Genomic DNA, 24,930 nt, shown 5'->3' with positions numbered 1-24,930 from the left:
TTTATAGGACATTCCATCCAAAAACAGCAGATTACACTTTCGTCTCAAATGCACATGGAGCATTCTCCAGGATAGATCACATCTTGGGTCACAAATCAAGCCTCAGTAAATTTAAGAAAATTGAAATCACATCAAGCATCTTTTCTGACCACAATTCTAGGAGATAAGAAATAAAGTACAGGGGAAAAAACATAAAGCACACAAACACATGGAGGCTAAACAATACGTTACTAAATAATCAAGAGGTCACTGAAGAAATCAAAGAGGAAATCAAAAAATACCTAGAGACAAATGACGACAAAATCACGACGATCCAAAAGCTATGAGATGCAGCAAAAGTAGTTCTAAGAGGGAAGTTTATAGCAATACAATCCTACCTCAAGAAACAAGAAAAATCTCAAATAAACAATCTAACCTCATATATAAAGGAACTAGAGAAGAAAGAATAAACAAAACCCAAAGTCAGTAGAAGGAAAGAAACCATTATGATCAGATTAGAAATAAATGAAATAGAAACAAAGAAAACAATAGCAAAGATCAATAAAACTAAAAGCTGGTTCTCTGAGAAGATAAACAAAATTGATAAACCTTTAGCCAGATTCATCAAGAAAAAGAGGGAGAAGACTCACATCAATAAAATTAGAAATGAAAAAGGAGAAGTTACAATGGACACCGCAGAAATACAAAGTGTCATAAAAGAATAGTACAAGGAACTCTATGCCAATAAAATGGACAACCTGGAAGAAATGGACAAATTCTTAGAAGGATGTAACCTTCCAAGACTGAACCATGAAGAAATAGAAAATAAGAAAAGACCAATCACAAGTAATGAAATTGAAACTGTGATTAAAAATCTTCCAACAAACAAAAGTCCAGGACCAGATGGCTTCACAGGTGAATTCTATCAAACATTTAGAGAAGAGCTAACACCCATGTTTCTCAAACTCTTCCAAAAAACTGCAGAGGAAGGAACACTCCCAAACTCATTCTATGAGGCCACAATCACCCTGATACCAAAACCAGACAAAGATACTACAAGAAAAGAAAATTACAGACCAATATCACTGATGGATATAGATGCAAAAATCCTCAAGAAATACTAGCAAACAGAATCCAACAACACATTAAAAGGATCACACACCATGATCAAATGGGATTTATCCCAAGGATGCAAGGATTCTTCAACATATGCAAATCAATCAGTGTGATACACCATATTAACAAATTGAAGAATAAAAACCATATGATCGTCTCAATAGATGCAGAAAAAGCTTGTGACAAAATTCAACACCCATTTATGATAAAAACTCTCCAGAAAATGGGCATAGAGGGAAGCTACCTCAACATAATAAAGGCGATATATGACAAACCCACAGCAAACATCATTCTCAGCTGTGAAAAGCTGAAAGCATTTCCTCTAAGATCAGGAACAAGACAAGGATGTCCACTCTCACCACTATTATTCAATAACGTTTTGGAAGTCCTAGCCATGGCAATCAGAGAGGAAAAAGAAATAAAAGGAATACAATTGGAAAAGAAGAAGTAAAACTGTCACTGTTTGCAGATGACATGATACTATACATAGAGAATCCTAAAGATGCCACCAGAAAACTACTAGAGTTAATCAATGAATGTGGTAAAGTTGCAGGATACAAAATTAATGCACAGAAATCTCCTGCATTCCTGTACACTAACAACAAAAGATCAGAAAGGGAAATTAAGGAAACAATCCCATTCACCATTGCAACAAACAGAATAAAATACCTAGCAATAAACCTACGTAAGGAGGTAAAGACCTGTACTCAGAAAACTATAAGACACTGATGAAAGAAATCAAAGATGGCACAAACAGATGGAGAGATATACCATGTTCTTGGATTGGAAGAATCAATATTGTGAAAATGACTATACTACCCAAAGCAATCTACAGATTCAATGCAATCCCTATCAAATTACCAATGGCATTTTTCACAGAACTAGAACAAAAAATTTGACAATTTGTATGGAGATACAAAAGACCCCGAATAGCCAAAGCAATCTTGAGAAAGAAAAATGGAGCTAGAGGAATCAGACTCCCTGACTTCAGACTATACTACAAAGCTACAGTAATCAAGACAATATGGTACTGGCACACAAACAGAAATATAATCAATGGAAATGGATAGAAAGCCCAGAGATAAACCCATGAATCTATGGTCAACTCATCTATGACAAATGAGGCAAGGATATACAATGGAGAAAAGACAGTCTCTTCAATAAGTGCTGCTGGGAACACTGGACAGCTATATGTAAAAGAATGAAATTAGAACACCCCCTAACACCATACACAAAAATAAACTCAAAATGGATGAAAGACCTAAATGTAAGACCGGACACTATAAAACTCTTAGAGGAAAACATAGGAAGAACACTCTATGACATAAATCACAGCAAGATCCTTTTTGACCCACCTCCTAGAGAAATGGAAATAAAAACAGAAATAAACAAATGGGACCTAATGCAGCTTAAAAGCTTTTGCACAGCAAAGGAAACCAAAAACAAGATGAAAAGACAACCCTCAGAATGGGAGAAAATATTCGCAAACGAATCAACGGACAAAGGATTAATCTCCAAAATATATAAACAGCTCATGCAGCTCAATATTAAAGAAACAAACAACCCAATCCAAAACTGGGCAGAAGACCTAACTTGACATTTCTCCAAAGAAGACATACAGATGGCCAAGAAGCACATGAAAAGCTGCTCAGCATCACTAATTATTAGAGAAATGCAGATCAAAACTACAATGAGGTATCACCTCACACCAGTTAGAATGGGCATCATCAGAAAATGTACAAACAACAAATGCTGGAGAGGGTGTGGAGAAAAGGGAACCCTCTTGCACTGCTGGGAATGTAAATTGATACAGCCACTATGGAGAACAGTATAGGAGTTCCTTAAAACCTACAAATAGAATTACTGTTTGATCCAGAAATCCTAGGCACATATCCAGACACAACTATAATTCAAAAAGACACATGCAACCCTATAGCCAAGACATGGAAACAACCTAAACGTCCATCAACAGATAAATGGATAAAGAAGATGTGGTATAGATATACAATGGAATACTACTCAGCCATAAAAAAGAACGAAATAATGCCATTTGCAGCAACATGGACACAACCAGAGATTATCATACTAAGTGAAGTAAGTCAGAAAGCGAAAGACAAATACCATTATGTTATCACTTAAATGTAGTATCTAATACAAATGAACCTATCTACAAAACAGAAACAGAATCAAGGACGTAGAGAACAGACTTGTGGTTGCCAAGGGGAAGGGGGTGGGGGAGGGGTGGACTGGGAGTTTGAGGTTAGCAGATGCAAACTATTCTACATAGGATGGATAAACAACAAGGTCCTACTGTATAGCACAGGGAACTACATTCAACATCCTATGATAAACCATAAAGGAAAAAATATTTTAAAAAGAATGTGTATATGTGTATAACTGAATCACTTTGCTGTAGAGCAGAAATTAGTACAACATTGTAAATCAGCTATACTTCAATAAAAAAATAAATTAAAATAAAATCTATGCCCCACAAAGGCACTAGGCCCAGACTGTTACATGGGTGAATTTGTCTCAATAAAACGAATAATCTCTATTTTATTCCTAGATATTAAAAAGGAAAAGGCCCCTAACTCATTCTGCGAGGTGAGCACAAACACATACACACCAAATGCTACAAGCTGGGTTCTATGGGCCAAATCTTTCTTGCCAATTATGTTTAGATAGCATTTTTTAATGCTGAATATAAATGTTATGAGACCCAACATCCATTCTCCTATTACCACAGTCCCCTCTTCTCTCTTTGTGAACCTCATCTACTCCACTTGACTCAACTTTTTAAAACAAATTTGGCTCCTCTAGGCATTTGAGTTTACAATTCTTACCACATACCAATTTCACTTGTGAATATGAAATTTTAAATTCTACCAAAATCTTAGCAAATCAAATCTAGCAGAGCAAAAGAACAAGGCATTATAACTAAACAGAGCTTATATTACAACTAGCTTACCATTAGAAAATTAATTCACAGTAGTCAGTATATTAATATATTAAAGAACCAAAAAATGGGGGAAAAAAGAAGTGGTATATCAATGAATCATTTAATACAGAGATTCTCAGCCTTTGGGGATCCATGGATGGGCTCCAAAGAGGCCATGACAACTTGCAATTCTAAGCACAATATTGGTGTACGGGTGGCGAGTTTCACAGACACATTAATTCTCAAAGAAGTCCACAATTCATGAATCCTTTCATATGTTGCAGCATTATAATAGACTACTCTGAATTAAAAAGATATTGCTGAAGGCCACGCTAAAAACAGGACAGAAGAATATACAATATCAATATTCATACCGATCCATTTTTAAGACAGATTCTTAAATTCGACTTCATTAAAAAGCATGACAGGCATACAATTGTTACTACAAATTGAAGGTTTCTGGTAACCCTGCATCAAGCAAGTCTATCAGTGCCATTTCCAACAGCATTTGCTCATTCTGTGTCTGTGTCACATTTTGGTAATTTATGCAGTAATTCAAATTTTTAACTATTATACTTGTTATGGTGATCTGTAATCAGTGATCTTTGATATTATTACTGTAATTGTTTTGTGGCACCACAAAGCCATCCATACAAGATGGCAAACGTAATCCATACGTGTTGTGTGTGTTCTGACTGCTCCACTAACCAACCATTCCCCCATCTCCCTCCCTCCAGACCTCCCTGTTCCCTGAGACACACAGTATGGAAAGTAGGCCAATTTCGTGTTCAAGTGAAAGGAAGAGTACGGGTCTCTCATTTAAAGCAAAAGCTAGAAATGATTAAGCTTAGCGAGGAAGGCACGTCAAAACCCAAGACAGGCCCAAAGCTAGGCCTCTTTCACCAGGCAGTTAGCCAAGTTGTGAATGCAAAGGAAAAATTCTTGAAGAAAACAGAAAGTGTTACTCCAGTGAACACATGAATGATAAGAAAGCAAAACAGCCTTATTGCTGATATGGAGAAGTTCTGGATAGAAGATCAAAACAGCCACGGACTCTCTTAAGCCAAAGCCTATTCCAGAGCAGGGCCCTAACTCTCTTCAATTCTATGAAGGCTGAGAGAGGTGAGGAAGCTGCAGAAGAAATGTTCGAAGCCAGCAGAGGTTGGTTCATGAGATTTAAGGAAAGAAGCCGTCTCCATAACATCAAAGAGCAAAGTGAAGTAGCAAGTGCTGACGTATAATAGAAGCTGCAGCAAGTTATCTAGAAGATCTAGCTAAGATAATTTAAAAAGGGGGCTACACCAAACAACAGACTTTCAACGTATGAAACAGCCTTCTATTGGAAGAAGACACCATCTAGGGCTTTCCCAGCTAAGGAGAAATGAATGCCTGGCTTCAAAGCTTCACAGGACAAGCTGACTCTCTTGTTAAGGGCTATTGTACTTGGCTTTAAGTTGCTCATTTAGCAATACGCTGATTTACCATTCTGAAAATCTGAGGACCCTGAAAGATGATGCTCAATCTACTCTGCCTATCTCTATCAATGGCACAACAAAGCCTATATGACAGCACAGCTGTTTACAACATTGTTTGCTGAATATTTTAAAACCACTGTTGAGACCTATTGCTCAGAAAAAAAAGATTTCTTTCAAAATATGACTGCTCATTGGCAACACACCTGGTCAACCCAAGAGCTCTGATGGAGATGCACAACAAGATTAATGACGTTTTCATGCCTCCTAACACAACATCCATTTGGCAGCCGTGGATCAAGAAGTAATTCTGACTTTCAAGTGTTATTATTTAAGAAATACACTTTGTAAGGCTATAGCTAGAAATTCCTCTACTGGATCTGGGCAAATTCAACTGAAAACCTTTTGGAAAGGATTCACCATTCTAGATGCCATGAAGAACATTCATGATTCATGGGAAGAGGTCGAAGTATCAACATGCACAGGAGTTTGGAAGAAGTTGATTCCAGCCCTCATGGATGACTTGAGGGGTTCAAGACTCCAGTGGAGGAAGAAACAGCAGGTGTGGTAGAAATAGCAAGAGAACCAGAATTAGAAGTGGAGCCTGAAGATGTGACAGAATTGCTTCAATCTCACGATAAAACCTGAACAGATAAGGAGTTGCTTCCTACAGTTGAGCAAACAAAGGGGTTTCTTGAGATGGAATCTACTCCTGGTGAAGATGCTGTAAAGACTGTTGAAATGGTAACAAAGAATTGAGAACATCACATAAATTTAGCTGATAAAGCAATGGCAGAGTTTCAGAGAATTGACTCCAGTTTTGAAAGAAGTTTTACTGTGGGTAAAATGCTATCAAACAGCCTTGCATGCTACAGAAAAACAGCTCCTAAAAGGAAGAGTCGATCGATGTGGCAAACTTGGTCGCTGTCTCATTTTGAGAAATTCCCACGGCCACCCCAGCCCTCAGCAGCCACCACCCTGATCAGTCGGCAGCATCAACATCGAGGCACAGCCCTCCAGCAGCAAAGAAATTATGACTCGCTGAAGGCTCAGATAACGATTAGCAATCTTTACCAATGAAGTATTTTTTAAATTAAGGTATGTACATTGTTTTTTAAGACATAATGCTATTGTACACTTAATAGACTACAGTATAGTGTAAACATAACTTTTCTATGCACTGGGAAACCAAAAATTCATGTGACTAGCTTTATCGCAATATTCTCTCTATTGTGGTATCTGGAACCGATCCTGCAACATCTCCAAGGTATGTCCGAACTTACTTCGAAGACAATCCTTCGGATGTTTTTCACATACAGTGTCACATAATCATCGATGTAGGTAGACAGGTTGCCGGGCTGTATATCATACCAATTCAACATCAAAGCTGCTTCATTTTCATTATTTCCACTCCATGTGATGACGGAGGGATGAGATTTCAGTCTCCTGACCTAAAATTGAAGAAAACATAAAATAATTTTCAAATGCTCAACATAAGAGAGCTCAGAGCTGTAATTACTCATAAAGTTACAGCCATTGTCTTTCTGCACATGTATTTTTACGTGCCAGGAACTCATCAGAAAATGAGCAGTAATGTTACATGTGGGAAGACATTTTAAGAAATCGCTGAGATTCTTTTTATCTAGATTTTATAAACATTGAGAAAATAGGGTTCCTCTTCTCGCCATATAACTAAAGAAAATGTAATCCCTTTCATTAAAAGAGAAAAATAAATCAACCTCATCGTTATCTGACTTGCCATAAAAAGGTTCTAAGAAACACAAAAAGCAGGAGACGTTACGTTACAGGGCTTAGCTTCTCAAGAGCAAGTTGGAGTTTTCTGTGAAGAAAGAACTGAGGCAGAACAAACACTACTGCTGAGAGAGGAACTGAAGTTCCCACACAGTTTCCACCAAGATCAGAAAACCAGGACAGTTAGAGAGGGTTTTACAAAGCAAGTGAGTACCAGAGATACTCTGAAAGTTAAGGACAAATATATGGAATATTCTAAAGGAAAAAAGATTAGGACATCAAGAGGCTGTCCCCTGAAATAACTATCAATGTCCTGTCTTAGGAAATCCACTGGACTTCCCTGGTGGCACAGTGGTTAAGAATCCGCCTGCCAATGCAGGGGACACGGGTTCAAGCCCTGGTCCGGGAAGATCCCACATGCTGCAGAGCAACTGGGCCCATGCGACAAAATTACCGAGCCTGTGCTCTACAGCCCGCAAGCCACAACTACAAGTAAGTCACTGAATATATCTAAACATAGAAGAAGAAATTAGGGAATCTGAATATCCTGCCTGCCTTAAGAGTTGAGGTCTGAGTGAACTGGGCTCACTGCCCGCCCGACATAAACGTGAAAGGATCCAGTTCTTCTGACACACTGGAAGATGTAGCCCAGCAAAAGAAGGCAATTAAAGCTCTTTGCCAACAACAGAGTGAGTCAACAGTCAAGGGAAATTCTTTTCAAACATGTTTCAGCAATATAACCTCATTGGTATTTATAGCTTCTCTTGCACTGTAATGGACGATTACGTGATGGATCCCAGCTGATGTTCTCTCCGTGGTCTCCATTCAATATGCCAAGTAACCCATACATGAAGTAGAGACGCAGTAAGAATATCTTAAAGAGATATATCTCATTAAAAAAATTAAAGTCTTGTGTTTTTTCTTAACCAGTCTTATAAACAGTATTTCCTTATTTGCCTCTGTATATGCCCACGTAAGTGAGGGCTGTGACCAACTGTGACAGGCATGTTTATGGTACTGATGAAAACACAAATACAGATACTGAAGAGACAAAAAGCTTCAGTGACTCTGTGCTACACACACCCTTCGAACTGACCTAGAATTTTCCGGTGAGCTTTACTTTAAAATTTTAATAAACTCTGCAATTAAAAAGTTCTCCTCTTTAAAATATATAAAAGAACTGAAAACACATAGATATCATATTTTACTTGTGTGACAGAAAATTAAAAATAAAACTGACATGTTTACAACCTACATAACTATAATTAATATTTTAAAAGTTATTCATTCATCCATCCATCTATACATCTGATGAATAAAACAGCCAGATCATGGGGACATACAGGGAGGAACATGCCCTAGGCCTCAGGGATATTATAATTTTGATGCAGTGACAAAATATCGAAAACGTAATTTCAAGTGTGATGTATGTCACAAAGGGAAAATGACCTAATCTAGACTTGCAGACATAGAAAGCTTCTTCCCAGAGAGTCATGCCCAAGGTGAGACGGGCCAGAAAAACACGAGCGAGGTGGTCCACAGGAGAGGGTAATAGAGAAGGCGCTCCGGGGCACAGAGAGTACGGGGAAAACGGCGCTTGATGAGGCTGGAGAGGGAGGCTGAGACAGGATAGTGCATGGTGAGGACCTTTAATTTTATCTGGAGGGCTCTGAGCAAGGGATGATTCAATGTTCATTCTCTAAACTTCAGAAAACTACAGAAAACAAATTATGACATGGTGAACTATTATAAGGCAATCACACTTATAACACACAATCCAGCCAAAGAAAGAAAACTTTACCAAGCACCCCAGAAGCCCTCATGTACCCCTTCCTAATCGTAGCCCCTCCTTCCTTCCAAAAGTAACCACTATCTTGAATGTTATAATAATCTTTTTTTTTCATTTCTTTTGTGTTTTCACACAAAAATACATTCACAGACACTCTAATTACGAACTCGTGGATTTTAACATACTTGATGGATTTCAATCCACTGACATTCTTATCCTTATTGAATTTCAAGTTGTCCCACTTTTGGTTGGTCAGAGTCTCATCAAAGTTCTTTTAACGTATCTTTGATAGTTTCCTTGTTATTGGTATGCCAAAATATTTCAGGACCATCTAGTATACTTCCTGTCCCAGACTTGGTATCAGCCATTTCTCTAAGAACCCTTCTCTTAGTGGGATTATTTCAATATAAGAATGCTCAATATGACTAGGTTGTTCACTGTTTCTAGGTCTTTTCAGTGGACAGAGCTAGGATACAATCACTTCTTTGCATTCATAGATCTATAAATATAAAAGTGCTTATATGTGGAATGTAAAAGAAATCAAGGAGTCAAGAATCACTTAAAATTTTTGACCTGAGAAATTCAAAGACTGGCATCGCCATTTATTGAGGTGGGGAAAACTGCAAGAAAAGCAAGTCTGGGGAAGGTAATATAAGTTTGGTTTGGACATGTTACATTTGAGATTCCTATTAGACCTCCAAGTAGAGGCACCAAGTAGGCAGCTGGATAATAAGAACGAGGAGTTCAGCAGATGAGTCAGGGCCAGGAATAAATCTGACAGTCATCAGCCAATAGGAAGAGTTAAAGTCATGAGACTGGGTGGAATCGCCTAGGTAGTCAATTACCTGACTGATTTTTTTCATGGGATTTAGTAAAGAGAACAACAAAAAGAAACAAGGAGAAGAAACTAAACACACACTGTAAATCAACTATATTTCAATAAAAATTTTTTTAAAAAGAAGAAACAAGGAGAGGTTTAACAAAAGGCAGAACTAAAACTTAAGCCTTTACTTCTACTTGAAATGGTAATAACATACCTGGTAAGAAACTTCTGCTCTCACTGAATCCATGAAATCCTGATCAGTTGGGTAAAGTGCACAGGCAAACATAAAATCCTGCCATACCTATCAAATCAAATAAAAGGCAATATAGCACTTCCATAGATTTTACTGCCCAGAAAGAAATTCTTCATTCTGAACTTTGGGCATTATCTTTCATGCAAATGAAAAATCAACTTAGCCCAATGAGTGTGATCATTTGAGCATCACAAAGCATGAGGTACTGGGAAAGGCACTCACAGACTCTCTGGAACTGTAGGGAAACCTGAGAAGAGAAAATGTTAGGTAGGCAGAAAAGAAAAAGAAGAAAAGGGAATTCAAATAATGAAACAGTGCTTGTGCTGAGGGGAATATGAAATTCAGTAAGAAGCTTTCTCCCAACCCCTTCTCACTCCTGATTCACTCTGATTTTCACCAGGAATTTGGTACTGAGTGATGGCCAGACTGTTAAGAAACGTATTTTGTTTATAAAGGAATTAACTTCATGGCCAAAAGGATTACTACATGGACAATTTAGAAATGAAACCACTTAAGTGCATTGCTAGGGAGGCCATTACGATGCAGTAGTTGGCCTGACTCAGAACTTCAGTTCCACCATATACCCACTGTGTGAGTTTGGGCTAGTTAACTTCTCCACATGTCAGTTTTCCTACCTGTAAAATGGGGATAGAGAACAACAGTAACTACCTCATAGAGTGGGCATGAAGCTAAAATAAAATAATAGCTGCAGAGCACTGAGAACAATGCCTGGAATATTACAGCATATTGTCACATCATCATGACCATGAGCATTGTCAATATTATTAAAATTACTACTCTGCTATGAAGTGCTTTATATTTTAGAACTGTAATACTAGAACTAAAAGACTATATTTCCTTTGCTTAACCCTCACCAATGCAAACTATGTTCAGAGTACTTAATGACAATATTAAGCACAGCTATTAAAATTTAATTTTATCATTTTTCTTCTCGCTAGGTCTTGTTAGATCTCCTTAAAGTTAAAACTTTTTAATATTTTATTTTCTTTTTTATGCTTACCCTCCTATCACAAAGAAAATTACAAAGAAAATATAGATATATGCTTAGATATAACCAATACGCAGAATGTCTATCATTCAAAATAATTATGATATTCACTATCAACTATGGCTCAGGGTTTGCGAGATGCCATTTATTCCTTTGCAGAAAAGTGGAACATCATTCCTGGCTCTGAGAAAAGAAGGAATGGGCTATGATATCACTTATACGTGGGATCTAAAATATGACACAAATGAATTTATTTATGACACAGAAACACAGACATAGAAAACAAACTTATGATTATCAAAGGGGAAGGAGCTGGGGAAGGATAAATTAGGAGTTTGGGATTAGCAGATACAAACTACTATATATAAAATAGATAAACAACAAGGTCCTACTGTATAGCATAGGGAACTATATTCAATATCCTGTAATAAACCATAAAGGAAAAGAATATGCATATATATGTATAACTGAATCACTTCACTGTACACCTGAAACTAGCATAACATTGTAAATCAACTACACTTCAATGAAAAAATAACACAAAGGAATAGGCAATATCACCCACTCAGAACACTGGAGGTCAAACTGAGGATACAGTAACAAATCAACAAAGAAAATAATGAGCTGTCAATTACTCACCATTATTCCTAGTTCATCACAGAGTTCATAGAATTCATCCTGCTCATAAATTCCTCCTCCCCAAACCCGGAGAGCATTCATGTTAGCATCCACAACAGACTGCAAAAGGAGCCGTAATCTACAGAAGAAGTTTTAAAAACAAATGCCAATTTGAAACCTTGGGGATGTTAAAAAAAATAAAAAGATAAAAAAAACACATTGTGGTTGATAAACACATTTCAAATAGCTGTTAGAAGGACACATTTTTAAATCATGATGGTTTGGATACAACGCTAAGTGAAGAAAGTGAGACAAAATTATATACACATTAACTGTAACCACATTAAATAAACAAACCTACAGAAAAATTACAGGTGAAATCTTTTCTCTGCCTTCCAAATTTCAGTCATGCTATTACACTATTTTTAAAACTAAATTTTTGTTTGTTTTGTTTTTTCTATATGTATTTTTTAATATCTTTATTGGAATATAATTGCTTCACAATTTTGTGTTAGTTTCTGTTGTACAACAAAGTGAATCAGCTATAAGTATACATATATCCCCATATCCCCTCCCTCTTGAGCCTCCCTCCCACCCTCCCTATCCCACCCCTCTAGGTCAACACAAAGCATTGAGCTGATTTCCCGGTGATATGCAGCTGCTTCCCACTAGCTATTTTACATTTGGTAGTGTATATATGTCAATGCTACTCTCCCACTTCATCCCAGCTTCCCCTTCACCCCGTGTCCTCAAGTCAGTTCTCTACGTCTGCATCTTTATTCCTGCCCTGCCACTAGGTTCATCAGTACCGTTTCTTTAGATTCCATATATGTGCATTAGCATACAGTATTTGTTTTTCTCTTTCTGAATTACTTCACTCTGTATGACAGACTCTAGGTCCATCCACCTCATTACAAATAACTCAATTTCGTTCCTTTTTATGGCTGAGTAATATTCCATTGTATATATGTGCCACATCTTCTTTATCCATTCATCTGTCAATGGACACTTAAGTTGCTTCCACGTCCTGGCTATTGTAAACAGAGCTGCAATGAATATTGTGGTACACGACTCTTTTTGAATTATGGTTTTCTCAGGGTATGTGCTCAGTAGTGGGATTGCTGAGTCATATGGTAGTTCTATTTGTAGTTTTTTAAGGAACCTCCATACTGTTTTCCATAGTGGCTGTAACAATTTACATTCCCACCAACAGTGCAAGAGGGTTCCCTTTTCTCCACACCATCTCCAGCATTTATCGTTTGTAGATTTTTTGATGATGGCCATTCTGACTGGTGTGAGGTGATACCTCATTGTAGTTTTGATTTGCATTTCTCTAATGATCAGGAATGTTGAGCATCCTTCCATATGTTTGTTGGCAATCTGTATGTCTTCTTTGAAGAAATGTCTAGTTAGGTCTTCTGCCCATTTTTGGATTGGGTTGTTTTCTTTTTTGATATTGAGCTGCATGAGCTGCTTATAAATTTTGGAGATTAATCCTTGTCAGTTGCTTCATTTGCAAATATTTTCTCCCATTCTGAGGGTTGTCTTTTCGTGCTGTTCATGGTTTCCTTTGTTGTGCAAAAGCTTTTAAGTTTCATTAGGTCCCATTTGTTTATTTTTGTTTTTATTTCCATTTCTCTAGGAGGTGGGTCAACAAGGATCTTGCTGTGATTTATGTCATACAGTGTTCTGCCTATGTTTTCCTCTAAGAGTTTTACAGTGTCTGGCTTTACCTTTAGGTCTTTAATCCGTTTTGAGTTTATTTTTGTGTATGGCATTAGGAAGTGTTCTAATTTCATTTTTTACATGTCCAGTTTTCCCAGCATCACTTGTTGAAGAAACTGTCTTTTCTCCATTGTATATTCTTGCCTCCTTTGTCAAAGATAAGGTGACCATATGTGCGTGGGTTTATCTCTGGTCTTTCTACCCATTTCCATTGATCTATATTTCTGTTTTTGTGCCAGTACCATACTGTCTTGATTACTGTAGCTTTGTAGTATAGTCTGAAGTCAGGGAGCCTGATTCCTCCAGCTCCGTTTTTCTTTCTCAAGATTGCTTTGGCTATTCGGGATCTTATGTGTTTCCATACAAACTGTAAAATTTTTTGTCCTAGTTCTGTGAAAAATACCATTGGTAATTTGATAGGGATTGCACTGAATAGAACTACCATATGACCCAGCAATCCCACTACTGGGCATATATCCTGAGAAAACCATAATTCAAAAAGATACATGTACCACAATGTTCGTTGCAGCACTATTTACAATTGCCAGGACATGGAAGCAACCTAAATGCCCATAACAGATGAATGGATAAAGAAGATGTGGCACATATGTACAATGGAATGTTATTTTCTGCAGCTCTTGAGATGATCATATAGTTTTTATCCTTCAGTTTGTTAATATGGTGTATCACATTGACTGATTTGCATATGTTGAAGAATCATTGCATTCCTGGGATAAACCCCACTTGATCATGGTGTATCATCCTTTTAATGGGTTGTTGGATTCTGCTTGCTAGTATTTTGTTGAGGATTTTAGCATCTATGTTCATCAGTGATACTGACCTGTAATTTTCTTTCCTTGCGACATCTTTGTCTGGTTTTGGTATCAGGGTGATGTTGGCCCCATAGAATGAGTTTGGGAGTGTTCCTCCCTCTGCTATATTTTGGAAGAGTTTGAGGATAGGTGTTAGCTCTTCTCTAAATGTTTGACAGAATTTGCCTGTGAAGCCATCTAGCCCTGGGCTTTTATTTGTTGGAATATCGTTAATCACAGTTTCAATTTCATTACTTGTGATTGGTCTGTTCATGTTTTCTATTTCTTCCTGTTTCAGTCTTCGAAGGTTGTCCTTTTCTAAGAATTTGTCCATTTAATCCAGGTTGTCCATTTTATCGGCATAGAGTTGGTTGTAGTAGTCTATGATACTTTGTATTTCAGCAGTGTCAGTTGTTACTTCTCCTTTTTCATTTCTAACTCTGTTGATTTGAGCCTTCTCCCTTTTTTTCCTGATGAGTCTGGCTAATGGTTTATCAATTTTGTTTAGCTTCTCAAAGAACCAGCTTTTAGTTTTATTGATATTTGTTATTGTGTCCTTCATTTCTTTTTCCTTTATTTCTGATCTGATCTTTATGATTTCTTTCCTTCTGCTAACTTTGGGTTTTTTTGTTTTTCTCTAATTGCTTTAGGTATAAGGTTAGGTTGTTTATTTCAGATTTTTCTTATTTCTTGAGGTAGGACTGTATTGCTATAAACTTCCCTCTTAGAACTGCTTTTGCTGCATCCCATAGGTTTTGGGTCATCGTGTTTTCATTATCATTTGTTTCTAAGTACTTTTGATTTCCTCTTTGATTTCTTTAGTGATCTCTTGGTTATTTAGTAGCGTATTGTTTAGCCTCCATGCATTTGTATTTTTTATAGTTCTTTTCCTGTCATTGATATCTAGTCTCATAATGTTGTGGTCAGAAAAGATTCTTGATATGATTTCAATTTTCTTAAATTTACTGAGGCTTGAGTTGTGACCCAAAATGTGATCTATCCTGCAGAATGTTCCGTGTGCAGTTGAGAAGAAAGTGTATTCTGTTGTTTTTGGATGGAATGTCCCATAAATAGCAATTAAGTCCATCTGGTCTAATGTGTTATTTAAAGCTTGTGTTTCCTTGTTTATTTTCGTTTTGGATGATCTGTCCATTGGTGTAAGTGGGGTGTTAAAGTCACCCTACTATTACTGTGTTATTGTTGATTTCCCCTTTTATGGCTGTTAGCATTTGCCTTATGTATTGAGGTGCTCCTATGTTGGATGCATAGATATTTACAATTGTTATATCTTCTTCTTGGATTGATCCCTTGATCATATAGTGTCCTTCGTTGTCTCTTATAGTAGTTTTTATTTTAAAGTCTTTTTTGTCTGATATGAGTATTGCTACTTCAGCTTTCTTTTAATTCCCATTTGCATGTAATGTCTTTTTCCATCCCCTCACTTTCAGTCTGTATGTATCCCTAGGGCTGAAGTTGGTCTCTAGTAGACAGCATATATACGGATCTTGTTTTCGTATCCATTCAGCCAGTTTGTGTCTTTTCGTTGGGGCATTTAATCCATCTACATTTAAGGTAATTATTGATATGCATATTCCTATTACCATTTTCGTAATTGTTTTGGGTTTGTTTTTGTAGGTCTTTTCCTTCTCTTGTGTTTCCTGCCTAGAGAAGTTCCTTTAGCATTTGTTGTAAAGCTGGTTGGTGATGCTGAATTCTCTTAACTTTTGCTTGTCTGTAAAGCTTTTGATTTCTATGTCAAATCTGAATGAGATCCTTGCTGGGTAGAGTAATCTTGGTTGTAGGTTTTTCCCTTTCATCACTTTAAATATATCTTGCCACTCCCTTCTGGCCTGTAGAGTTTCTGCTGAAGGATCAGCTGTTAACCTTATGGGGATTCTCTTGTATATTATTTGTTGCTTTTCCCTTGCTGATTTTAATATTTTTTGTGTTTAATTTTTGTTTCATTCATATGTGTCTCAGCGTGTTTCTCCTTGGGTTTATCCTGTATGCGACTCTCTGCATTTCCTGGACTTGACTATTTCCTTTCCCATGTTGGGGAAGTTTTTAACTATAATTTCTTCAAATATTTTCTCAGACCCTTTCTTTTTTTCTTCTTCTTCTGAGACACCTTTAATTCGAATGTTGGTGCGTTTACTGTTGTCCCAGAGGTCTCTGAGACCGTCCTCCATTCCTTTCATTCTTTTTTCTTTATTCTGCTCTGTGGCAGTTATTTCCACCATTCTATCTTCCAGCTCACTTATCCGTTCTTCTGCCTCAGTTATTCTGCTATTGATTCCTTCTAGAGTATTTTTTGTTTTTTTTTTTTTTTTTTTGCGGTATGTGAGCCTCTCACTGTTGTGGCCTCCCCTGTTGCGGAGCACAGGCTCCAGACATGCAGGCTCAACGGTCATGGCTCACGGGCCTAGCCGCTCCACGGCATGTGGACACGAACCCATGTCCCCTGCATCGGCAGGCAGACTCTCAACCACTGCACCACCAGGGAAGCCCTAGAGTATTTTTAATTTCAGTTATTGTGCTGTTCATTACTGTTTGTTTGCTCTTTAGATCTTCTAGGTCCTTGTTAAATATTTCTTGTATTTTGTCTATTATATTTCCAAGATTTTGAATCATCTTTACTATCATTACTCTGAATTCTTTTTCAGGTACTTTGCCTATTTCCTCTTCATTTATTTGGTCTTGTTGGTTTTTATCTTGCTCCTTTGCCTGTAAGATATTTCTCTGTCTTCTCATTTTGTGTAATTTACAGTATTTGAGGTCTCCTTTCCCTCGGCTGTAGGGTCGTAGTTCCTCTTGCTTCTGTTCTCTGCCCGGTGGTGGGGTTGGTCCAGTGTCTTGTGTAGGCTTCCTGATGGGAGGGACTGGTGCCTGCGTTCTGGTGGGTGAAGCTGAGCCTTTTCCCTCTGATGAGTAGGGCCGTGTCAGGTGGTATGCTTTGGGGTGTCTGTGAGCTTAGTATGGCTTTAGGTAGTCTGTGTGCTGATGGGTGCATTTGTGTTCCTGTCTTGTTGTTTGTTGTGAGGCGTCCAGCACTGGGAGCTGCTGGCAGTTGGGTGAAGCTGGTTCTTGGATTCAGATAGAGGCCTCCGTGAGAGCTCTCAGAGATTAATCTTCCCTGGGGCTGGGAATTCTCTACTGGTCCAGCATCCTGGACTCAGTGTTCCCACTCCAGAGCCTCAGGCCCGACTTCTGGTCAAGGGACCAACACCCTGCAAGTCGCTTGTCCCGGCAATAAAGGGGTTTAAAAAAAAAAAGAAAAAAAAGTCTAACAAAACCCCAGACAAACGGTAAAAAGTAAAATCAAACAAATAGAAACAGAAACAAGGACATGCTCACACACAAAAGAAACAAAACCAGAACCAAGTAAAGCAAATAGCAAGAGAATAACCAGACAAACAAAAGAACCCAAGACAAAATCAAGCAATTAAGAAGAAAGCCGACAAAAACCCAAAACCAAAAAACAAAACCACAGCAGAGTGCCAACCGAAGAATGAAGCAAGGAAACAAAACTGAAAAACATGACATTTTAAAGAAGAAAAAGAAGAGAAAGAGAAAGGGGAAAGAAGACAGAACAGAAAAGCAACATAGAAACAGAAATCTAAAAAAGTAATAATAAAGTAGAAAATATATTAAAGAAAAAAAAGACAAACAAAACCCCAGAGAAATGTTAAAAACAAAACCAAACAAACAGAAACAAGGAAATACACACACACGTAAAAGAAACAAAAAGAGGCAAATAAAACAAAAAGCAAGAGAACAACCAGACAAATAGAACTCAAAAATGAAATCAATTAGGATTAATACTAACAGAAACACATAACCTAAAAACAAAACCAAAGCAGTGTGCCCACTGAAGAATAAAGCAAGGAAATAGAACAAACTGATAACAAGGATTTAAAAATAATAATAATAAAATAAAAAGGGGAAAAACACAGAACAGAAAAGCAAAATAGAAATGGAAATATTAAAAAAAAAACTGAAGAAAAAGAGGAAGAAAAAAATTAGGGAAAAGAACACAGAACAACAGAAAAGCAAAGTAAAAACAGAAATGTATAAAAAAATAAATATGTTATAAAACACAGAGATCCCAAAATACTAAAAAAGAACAAACACAAAAAGAAAGAAAAAGAAACCAAAGGAAAAAAAAAAAAGAAGCCAGAACCAACAACAGAATGAATCAAAACATAATAAAATTAATAGTAATAATTATGTTTCCCTGGGGTATCTGCTGTGAAGGTCCTTGCACACGCAGTGAGCCATAGTCCCCCTCCGCCTCCCCAGGAGCCCCTCCTCTGGCTCTGGGCTGGTCTCCAGACCTGCTGTGGGCCCTGTGGGGACCCCTCTGACTCTGATGTGGCCCACTTCCTGCGTGTGCTGCCCCCAAAGTCCACAGCTGACAGAGCTGGACCGTTTTCATTTGTGGGAACACTCATTGTCTACTCAGATGTTCCATAGACACAGGGTCTTCCTAGCTGACCATGGGGATTTAATCTGCATCTTGTACAGCTGATGGAAAGATTTTCCATCCTCTTCCTTAGTCACCCCGTCCCTGGGGTTCAGCTTTGGTTTTATCCCCACCTCTGCGTGTGGTCCGCCCACAGGAGTCTGGTCCTGAGGCTGCCTTGGAGCTCTTGGGTCTGGCCCTGTGAGGACCGGGTGCAGAGGTGGTATGACTGCTTGGATCACGGGAGCCCCAGCGGCGCCAAATGCACAGGGGAGCCGGCAGCCATGGGTGCAAGAGATATGGCCCTAGTGAGGGCCTTTTCCAGGGCCCAGCATAAGGCATGTGAGGGCCAGCCCTGGCTGGGGTTTTTCTGGCACCCAGCCTAAGGCATGTAAGGGCCAGCCCTGAGAGGGTGGTTGTTTATTTTTTTAATTGCCCTGCAGCCAGCACGTGAGGGCCAGCTCTGAGCAGGCTTCTTTTATTGTCGTCGGCAGGCAGCGACATGTGGGGAGAGAGAGGTTACAATAGTGGCTCCTCCCCCTGCGTGGGACTCAGCAGTAGTGCCCTGCTTCCATGGCTGTCCAGTCTTCCTCCATAGGCATTCCCTGCTGCGGATTTCTTCCCTCCCGTCCCCTCAGTCCGTCTCCCCACAACCAACAGCAGTTCTCGCTCTGAGCCTGTTCTCCAATCCCCACACACCAGCTCCCAGCCCCCTTGCACACCTGTGAACACACATCCCAGTGCGGGGCACATAGGGCCGAGGTACGGACCGTCTGTGTAGTTCTCACTCTGTTCCATCTGCCACAGATCAGCAGCTTCAAGCTCTTCCGACAGCGTCAAATGCTTCCATTCTGTCCCAGTGGATTTCCCCATCGGAGAGGGGGTATCCCCATTACAGAGGGGGTTTCTCCGCATTCGGGAATCTCTCCTCTGCTTCAGCTCCCCCTCCCGAGGGTGCAGGTCCCATTCCGCTTCCTCTCCTCCTCTTTCTCCCTTCCTTTTTTCCATCCTACCCAGTTATGCAGGGATCTTTATAGTCCTTTACATTGTCCAAGGTCTTCTGCTAGTTTTCAACTGGCGTTCAGTGAGAATTGTTGCATCTGTAGATGTATTCCTGATGCATCCATGGAGAGAGATGAACTCCACGTCTACCTACTCCTCCGCCATCTTGAATCCTCCTAAATTTTTGTCTTAAAGTTACTCCTGTAGAAAAATACTGTAAACCTTGGAAAGTATGTGCTTATTTTATATAACCATTTCAAACTATATGATAAAAATCAAATTTTGAATATTAGTATTTAGCTCTCTCTCATCCCTTTTTACAATTCCTCCAGTCCAGTACTCCTTTATCTAGTAAACTTCCTTTCTGCGTTTCCAATTTCTATTCACATCACCCTCAGGTAAGTACAGAAATTTGCAGCCAAGTTGAGAGTATGTACCCTCCATTTCCAGAACAGCATTCAGAAAGGAAGGAAAAAGGCCAATAACAGGATGACCACACACTCAGAGCACTGTGCTCCCAGCAAAGCCACCTATGGGCAGGTTTACTAATTGACCCAACTGTGCTGTACAGCCACTGCCAACCTGCCAGGAGTGGAAAGGAGCATTTGAAAAGGAGAAGAGTCAGCAAATTATCTGTGTTGTGTCTGGAGAATGATTGCATTTTCATATGAAATTCAAAACATTATACACATTTTGAAGTAAAAGGATATTACTACAACTTTTGGCAAAATTAGAGTTTACTTACCAGCCACATCTACATTCTAAACATAAGATATACGTCAATGCATGTTTGTACATTTAAATAAGTTAAATGTGTTTATTTTCACTTCACAAAGCTTATTTTCACTGTTACAAAGATAGTAGTTTATAAACCTAATCAGGAAATACTTTCTTGTTAAATTCTATTCTCAAAGCTTCAGAAAAACACTTTGAATTTTTAAATTTCTTTAGTTCTCTTTATTAAGGTAAAATTGAAAGAATGTGCAAATACCTTAGCATGAAAAGGTAAATATGGGTTCCTATTTCTTTTTAAGTGTGCAAAAAAAAAAAAGGCATTCTTCAAAAAAAAAAAAGAAAAAAATCCAAATTTAATCATATTTTTCCCCCAAAGGGGCTAACTATCCAAAATGTGCATTAGTCATTTTCTTGTTCCTCTAGAAAAAATCTATAAACGTTGGATGATTTCAGCAGTCTCAAATAGTTTAGCTGTAAGACTACCTATAGCTCATGAGAATGAAATAAATGATTTTAAAATCCTTTCTAAAATTTCCATCATCCTAGAATTATATATTACCTCTTGGTTCCTTCCACTGGAACTAAAAAAAGTTAAAATGAGTAGCTCTTAAGCTCTGTGGGACTGATAATATGAAGAGGAACAAGAAATAAAAGATGATAACTTACAAGGCAGAGGTTACTCGATCCTGGAATGAATCTGGGGGAATCCAATTCGAGCCTTTCAGAAATATTGGAAGTCCATTAATTTTGAAATAGAAACTCAGACCACGGGATCCTTTTATGGGCTCTTCTATGAGTTCCACTGTCCTAAAATAAACCTGTTATTAACAGAATTAAATAATGAATACGAAATTTAAAACATAAGCATATGACAAAACCAAACTGTATTGTTTACTATAGCCTTAAAAAAATAAGCAAAAGAGGTTTTTTTGTGTGTGTGTGATACGCAGGCCTCTCACTGTTGTGGCCTCTCCCTCTGCGGAGCACAGGCTCCGGACGCGCAGGCTCAGTGGCCACGGCTCACGGGCCCAGCTGCTCCGCGGCATGTGGGATCCTCCCAGACCAGGGCATGAACCCGTGTCCCCTGCATCGGCAGGCGGACGCTCAACCACTGTGCCACCAGGGAAGCCCCCAAAAGAGATTTTTTTTAAAGTAAACTTCTGAGCAGTTTACAGGAACATAAATTAGTGTTAATTTTCTATCTGCTATGAAGTACTTAATATGGAAGTGCACATTTTAGAAAAAATATATATAAAGAAATTATTGCCAGGTCCTGTTATTTCTCTTTGAAAAGAAAAATACAGAAACCATTAAAGAGTGAAATATACTGTAGCCTTCCCCATGATGTAGGCATTTGCAATTATGTCAAAAGAAATATATTTGAGATAACACTTCAAAATTAAAACAAAAACTGATACTATTTCACGAAAGTGGGGAAAATATGTCACCAGTTAATCTGATGCATCTTTGAAAAACACATTCTCATTTCAGTGTTATTAAAATGTGCCAAAACATGCATTTTAGAATCAAAGAAATACAGTACAAGGTATTTCATAATCTAACAACTTTCCAATTTTAATAGCACATTATTATAAAGGCATTTTGCTTAATGGGCAATTTAATCCTAACTAATTATCACATCAAACTCAATGTCTGAGACAGCACTGGTATGGAGACTGGAGATGTAAGTGGTGCTCCAACTGGAAGAAAAGATGGAAGCACACAGTCCAGTGTTATCCTTGCTACGTGAGAAGAAGCTGAGACCTTTGTCCCTGTGACAGTCCAGCCAGGTTTCCCTACAGTTAAGAAGTGAGCAGCAAGACCCTAGATAGCAAAGATTGACATTCTTATCCAAATCTTCATTCTTTCCAGCCATAAACTGGATCAAGTACTGAGAGACACATTTCTATACCAACAAAGCCCTGTCTTGAAACCAAGATCATGCATTTCTTCTCTAGTTAAAAATAATTAATAAATCAACTTATTTCATGTAATAAAAGTGCCCACCATTCTTCCACTTTCTGACTCTTGCCCTAATTAATATGACATGACAAAAGATATCAGAGTTAACTTTATGAGAAGACACGGAACAAGGCCTGGATGAGGAGGATCTTGACATGGAATTACTACACCTGTTTTAGGATGCAAAAAAATAATGGTTACTGCCAGAGGTAACTTTTTTTTTTTTTGGTACGTGGGCCTCTCACTGTTGTGGCCTCTCCAGTTGTGGAGCACAGGCTCCGGAAGTGCAGGCTCAGCAGCCATGGCTCACAGGCCCAGCCACTCCGTGGCATGTGGGATCTTCCCGGACTGGGGCACGAACCCATGCCCCCTGCATCAGCAGGCGGACCCTCAAACACTGCGCCACCAGGGAAGCCCCAGAGGTAACTTTTAAAACATCTTGATGGTAGATTCAAACATCTAGAACAGCAGTTCTTTAAATGTGGCCAGGGGACCATATGAGATCCCTGGGAACCTTTCAAGGGGGTTCCTGAGTTCAAAATTATTTTCACAGTAAAGCTAAAACATCATTTGCCTTTTCATTCTTACTCTCTTTTGAGTGTACAGTGGAATTTTCCAGAAGCTATGTGATGTGTAATGACATGGTCATTCTGACAGCTAATGGAATGTGTGCTTGTGTATTCTGGTGTGTTCTACTTCTCTAGCAGAGGTTGAGGGTATGAAGAGGTACATTTCCAGAGATTAACTCAATTTGTTCTCAGTACTACTGTGCTCTTACTAGCTGCCGCTGGTTATTCCTGCTATAATCTCTGTAGCCTCATTACTGTTCAATAAATTCTTACTTTGAATCTCAAAGTTTTCCTTGCAACTTACCCAGAAACACAAAAGGACTAGGTACTTTTGTTAACTTGTTTCATGTAATATTCTTAAGTTTTCAAATAAAAACAAATTTTAATTTTAATTGAGACTCATTTAAACAATATTTTATCTCATTCTAAAAGAAAACTTACTTTTAATATGCTTTTCCCTAATTTTTGTCTTAAATTGTTGTCTTAAAATGGGATTAGAAAACTAACATTCTCACCTACAACCACACTGTCTACATTTAAAAGTGCTGAAAAAAATGAAACTGACATATCAGAGAGTCTTCTGACTCAAGGAAGGGAGGAATCTACTCCAAAGAAACTGGGTGAAATGATAAATAAGAAATGAGATTGTGATGAAAGCCATATTGCCCTCCACTTTGTAGATGTTAATAATTTATCTTATTGTATCTTATGCAATGGAACACTTAAAAATAATATTTATGGTGCCAGTTACGTTGTAGTATCATTTTGAGACCAATCATTCTAAGTATAAAGAAAAAGGAACTGAATATTTTAAACTTAGATGGATAAACTCTTCAAAAGGCTAACATTCTTTATTACGTTGTAATACATTGTTTTACATCATATTATAATGTTTTAAAAACTAGCAATGACAAAAAGCACTAGAGTATCTCATAGGGTTGGTTTTCACACTGCATTTGCTGGAGAAGCACACATATTAGCTGAGAGAGTTTTACAATGGGTAACACTGCTGGTGCCATGGCAAAAATCAAGGCAGTGCCTCCAAACTGTGCTAGTAGCCACTGTATCCTTCACTTTCATGCATTATTGGAGGGGGGAGCGGGGGGGCAGTTTCACTTCAGGATGTCCTTGATAAAGCAATAAAAATTATTAATTCTATTAAACCCCAACCTTGAGTACACATCACTGTACTAGACTGTATGATGAAATAGGAACTATGAATAAAGCATCACGCACAATGGATGTCTTAAGGAAAAGTATCTGGGCCACAGTTTGAGTTGTAAGCTGAATTAGCCATCTGGTTTATAAAACCTGGTTCTTTTAACTTGAAAGAACTGCCACACAAACTATGGTTATTCAGACTTGGTGACTTGGTAGACATTTTCTTGAAAATGACTGAAGTGAGTCTTGTCAGTTCAAGGCAAGTAACAGTTAAAAATTAGGATTTAGTAAAACTTGTATACACAACCATGAGCTTGACAGCTTCCCAAAAGTCATCAATGGTAATGTTAACAAATTTGAATGTGATTTATATACTAAAATGGTTTAACATTTGAAAACATTTAAAAATCTCTAGACGCCAACATTTTTCAAATAACCAATGCATTATATTACAATAACATATATGGATAAAAAAATCCATTATGGGAAGCAAGAAGAACTACAATCCTTCAGCCTGTGGAACAAAAACCACATTCACAGAAAGACAGACAAGATGAAAAGGCACAGGACTATGTACCAGATAAAGTAACAAGATAAAACGCCAGAAAAACAACTAAATGAAGTGGAGATAGGCAACGTTCCAGAAAAAGAATTCAGAATAATGATAGTGAAGATGATCCAGGACCTCGGAAGAAGAATGGAGGCAAAGATCGAGAAGATGCAAGAAATGTTTAACAAAGACCTAGAAGAATT

At 38.1% G+C, this 24,930-nt stretch overlaps 1 protein-coding gene across 3 annotated transcripts in view; it reads right to left on the bottom strand.

Moving 5' to 3' along the window:
• MANBA (mannosidase beta) overlaps nucleotides 1–24,930 on the bottom strand; it is a 114,058-nt gene that overhangs the window by 47,827 nt on the left and 41,301 nt on the right. For all 3 annotated transcript variants that reach the window (XM_079920761.1, XM_079920762.1, XM_079920763.1), the window contains exons 8-11: nucleotides 21,152–21,303; nucleotides 11,771–11,888; nucleotides 10,084–10,170; nucleotides 6,789–6,956 (exon numbers count right to left, since the gene is read on the bottom strand). In XM_079920761.1, coding sequence (XP_079776887.1) covers nucleotides 6,789–6,956; nucleotides 10,084–10,170; nucleotides 11,771–11,888; nucleotides 21,152–21,303 — 525 coding nt within the window. The remainder of the gene's footprint in view (nucleotides 1–6,788; nucleotides 6,957–10,083; nucleotides 10,171–11,770; nucleotides 11,889–21,151; nucleotides 21,304–24,930) is intronic.

Source organism: Stenella coeruleoalba, assembly GCF_951394435.1.
Source record: "Stenella coeruleoalba genome assembly, chromosome: 4".
Taxonomy (NCBI): Eukaryota; Metazoa; Chordata; class Mammalia; order Artiodactyla; family Delphinidae; genus Stenella; species Stenella coeruleoalba.
The sequence above is the reverse complement of the archived record's forward strand: the minus strand, read 5'-3'. Positions and strand labels throughout refer to the sequence as shown.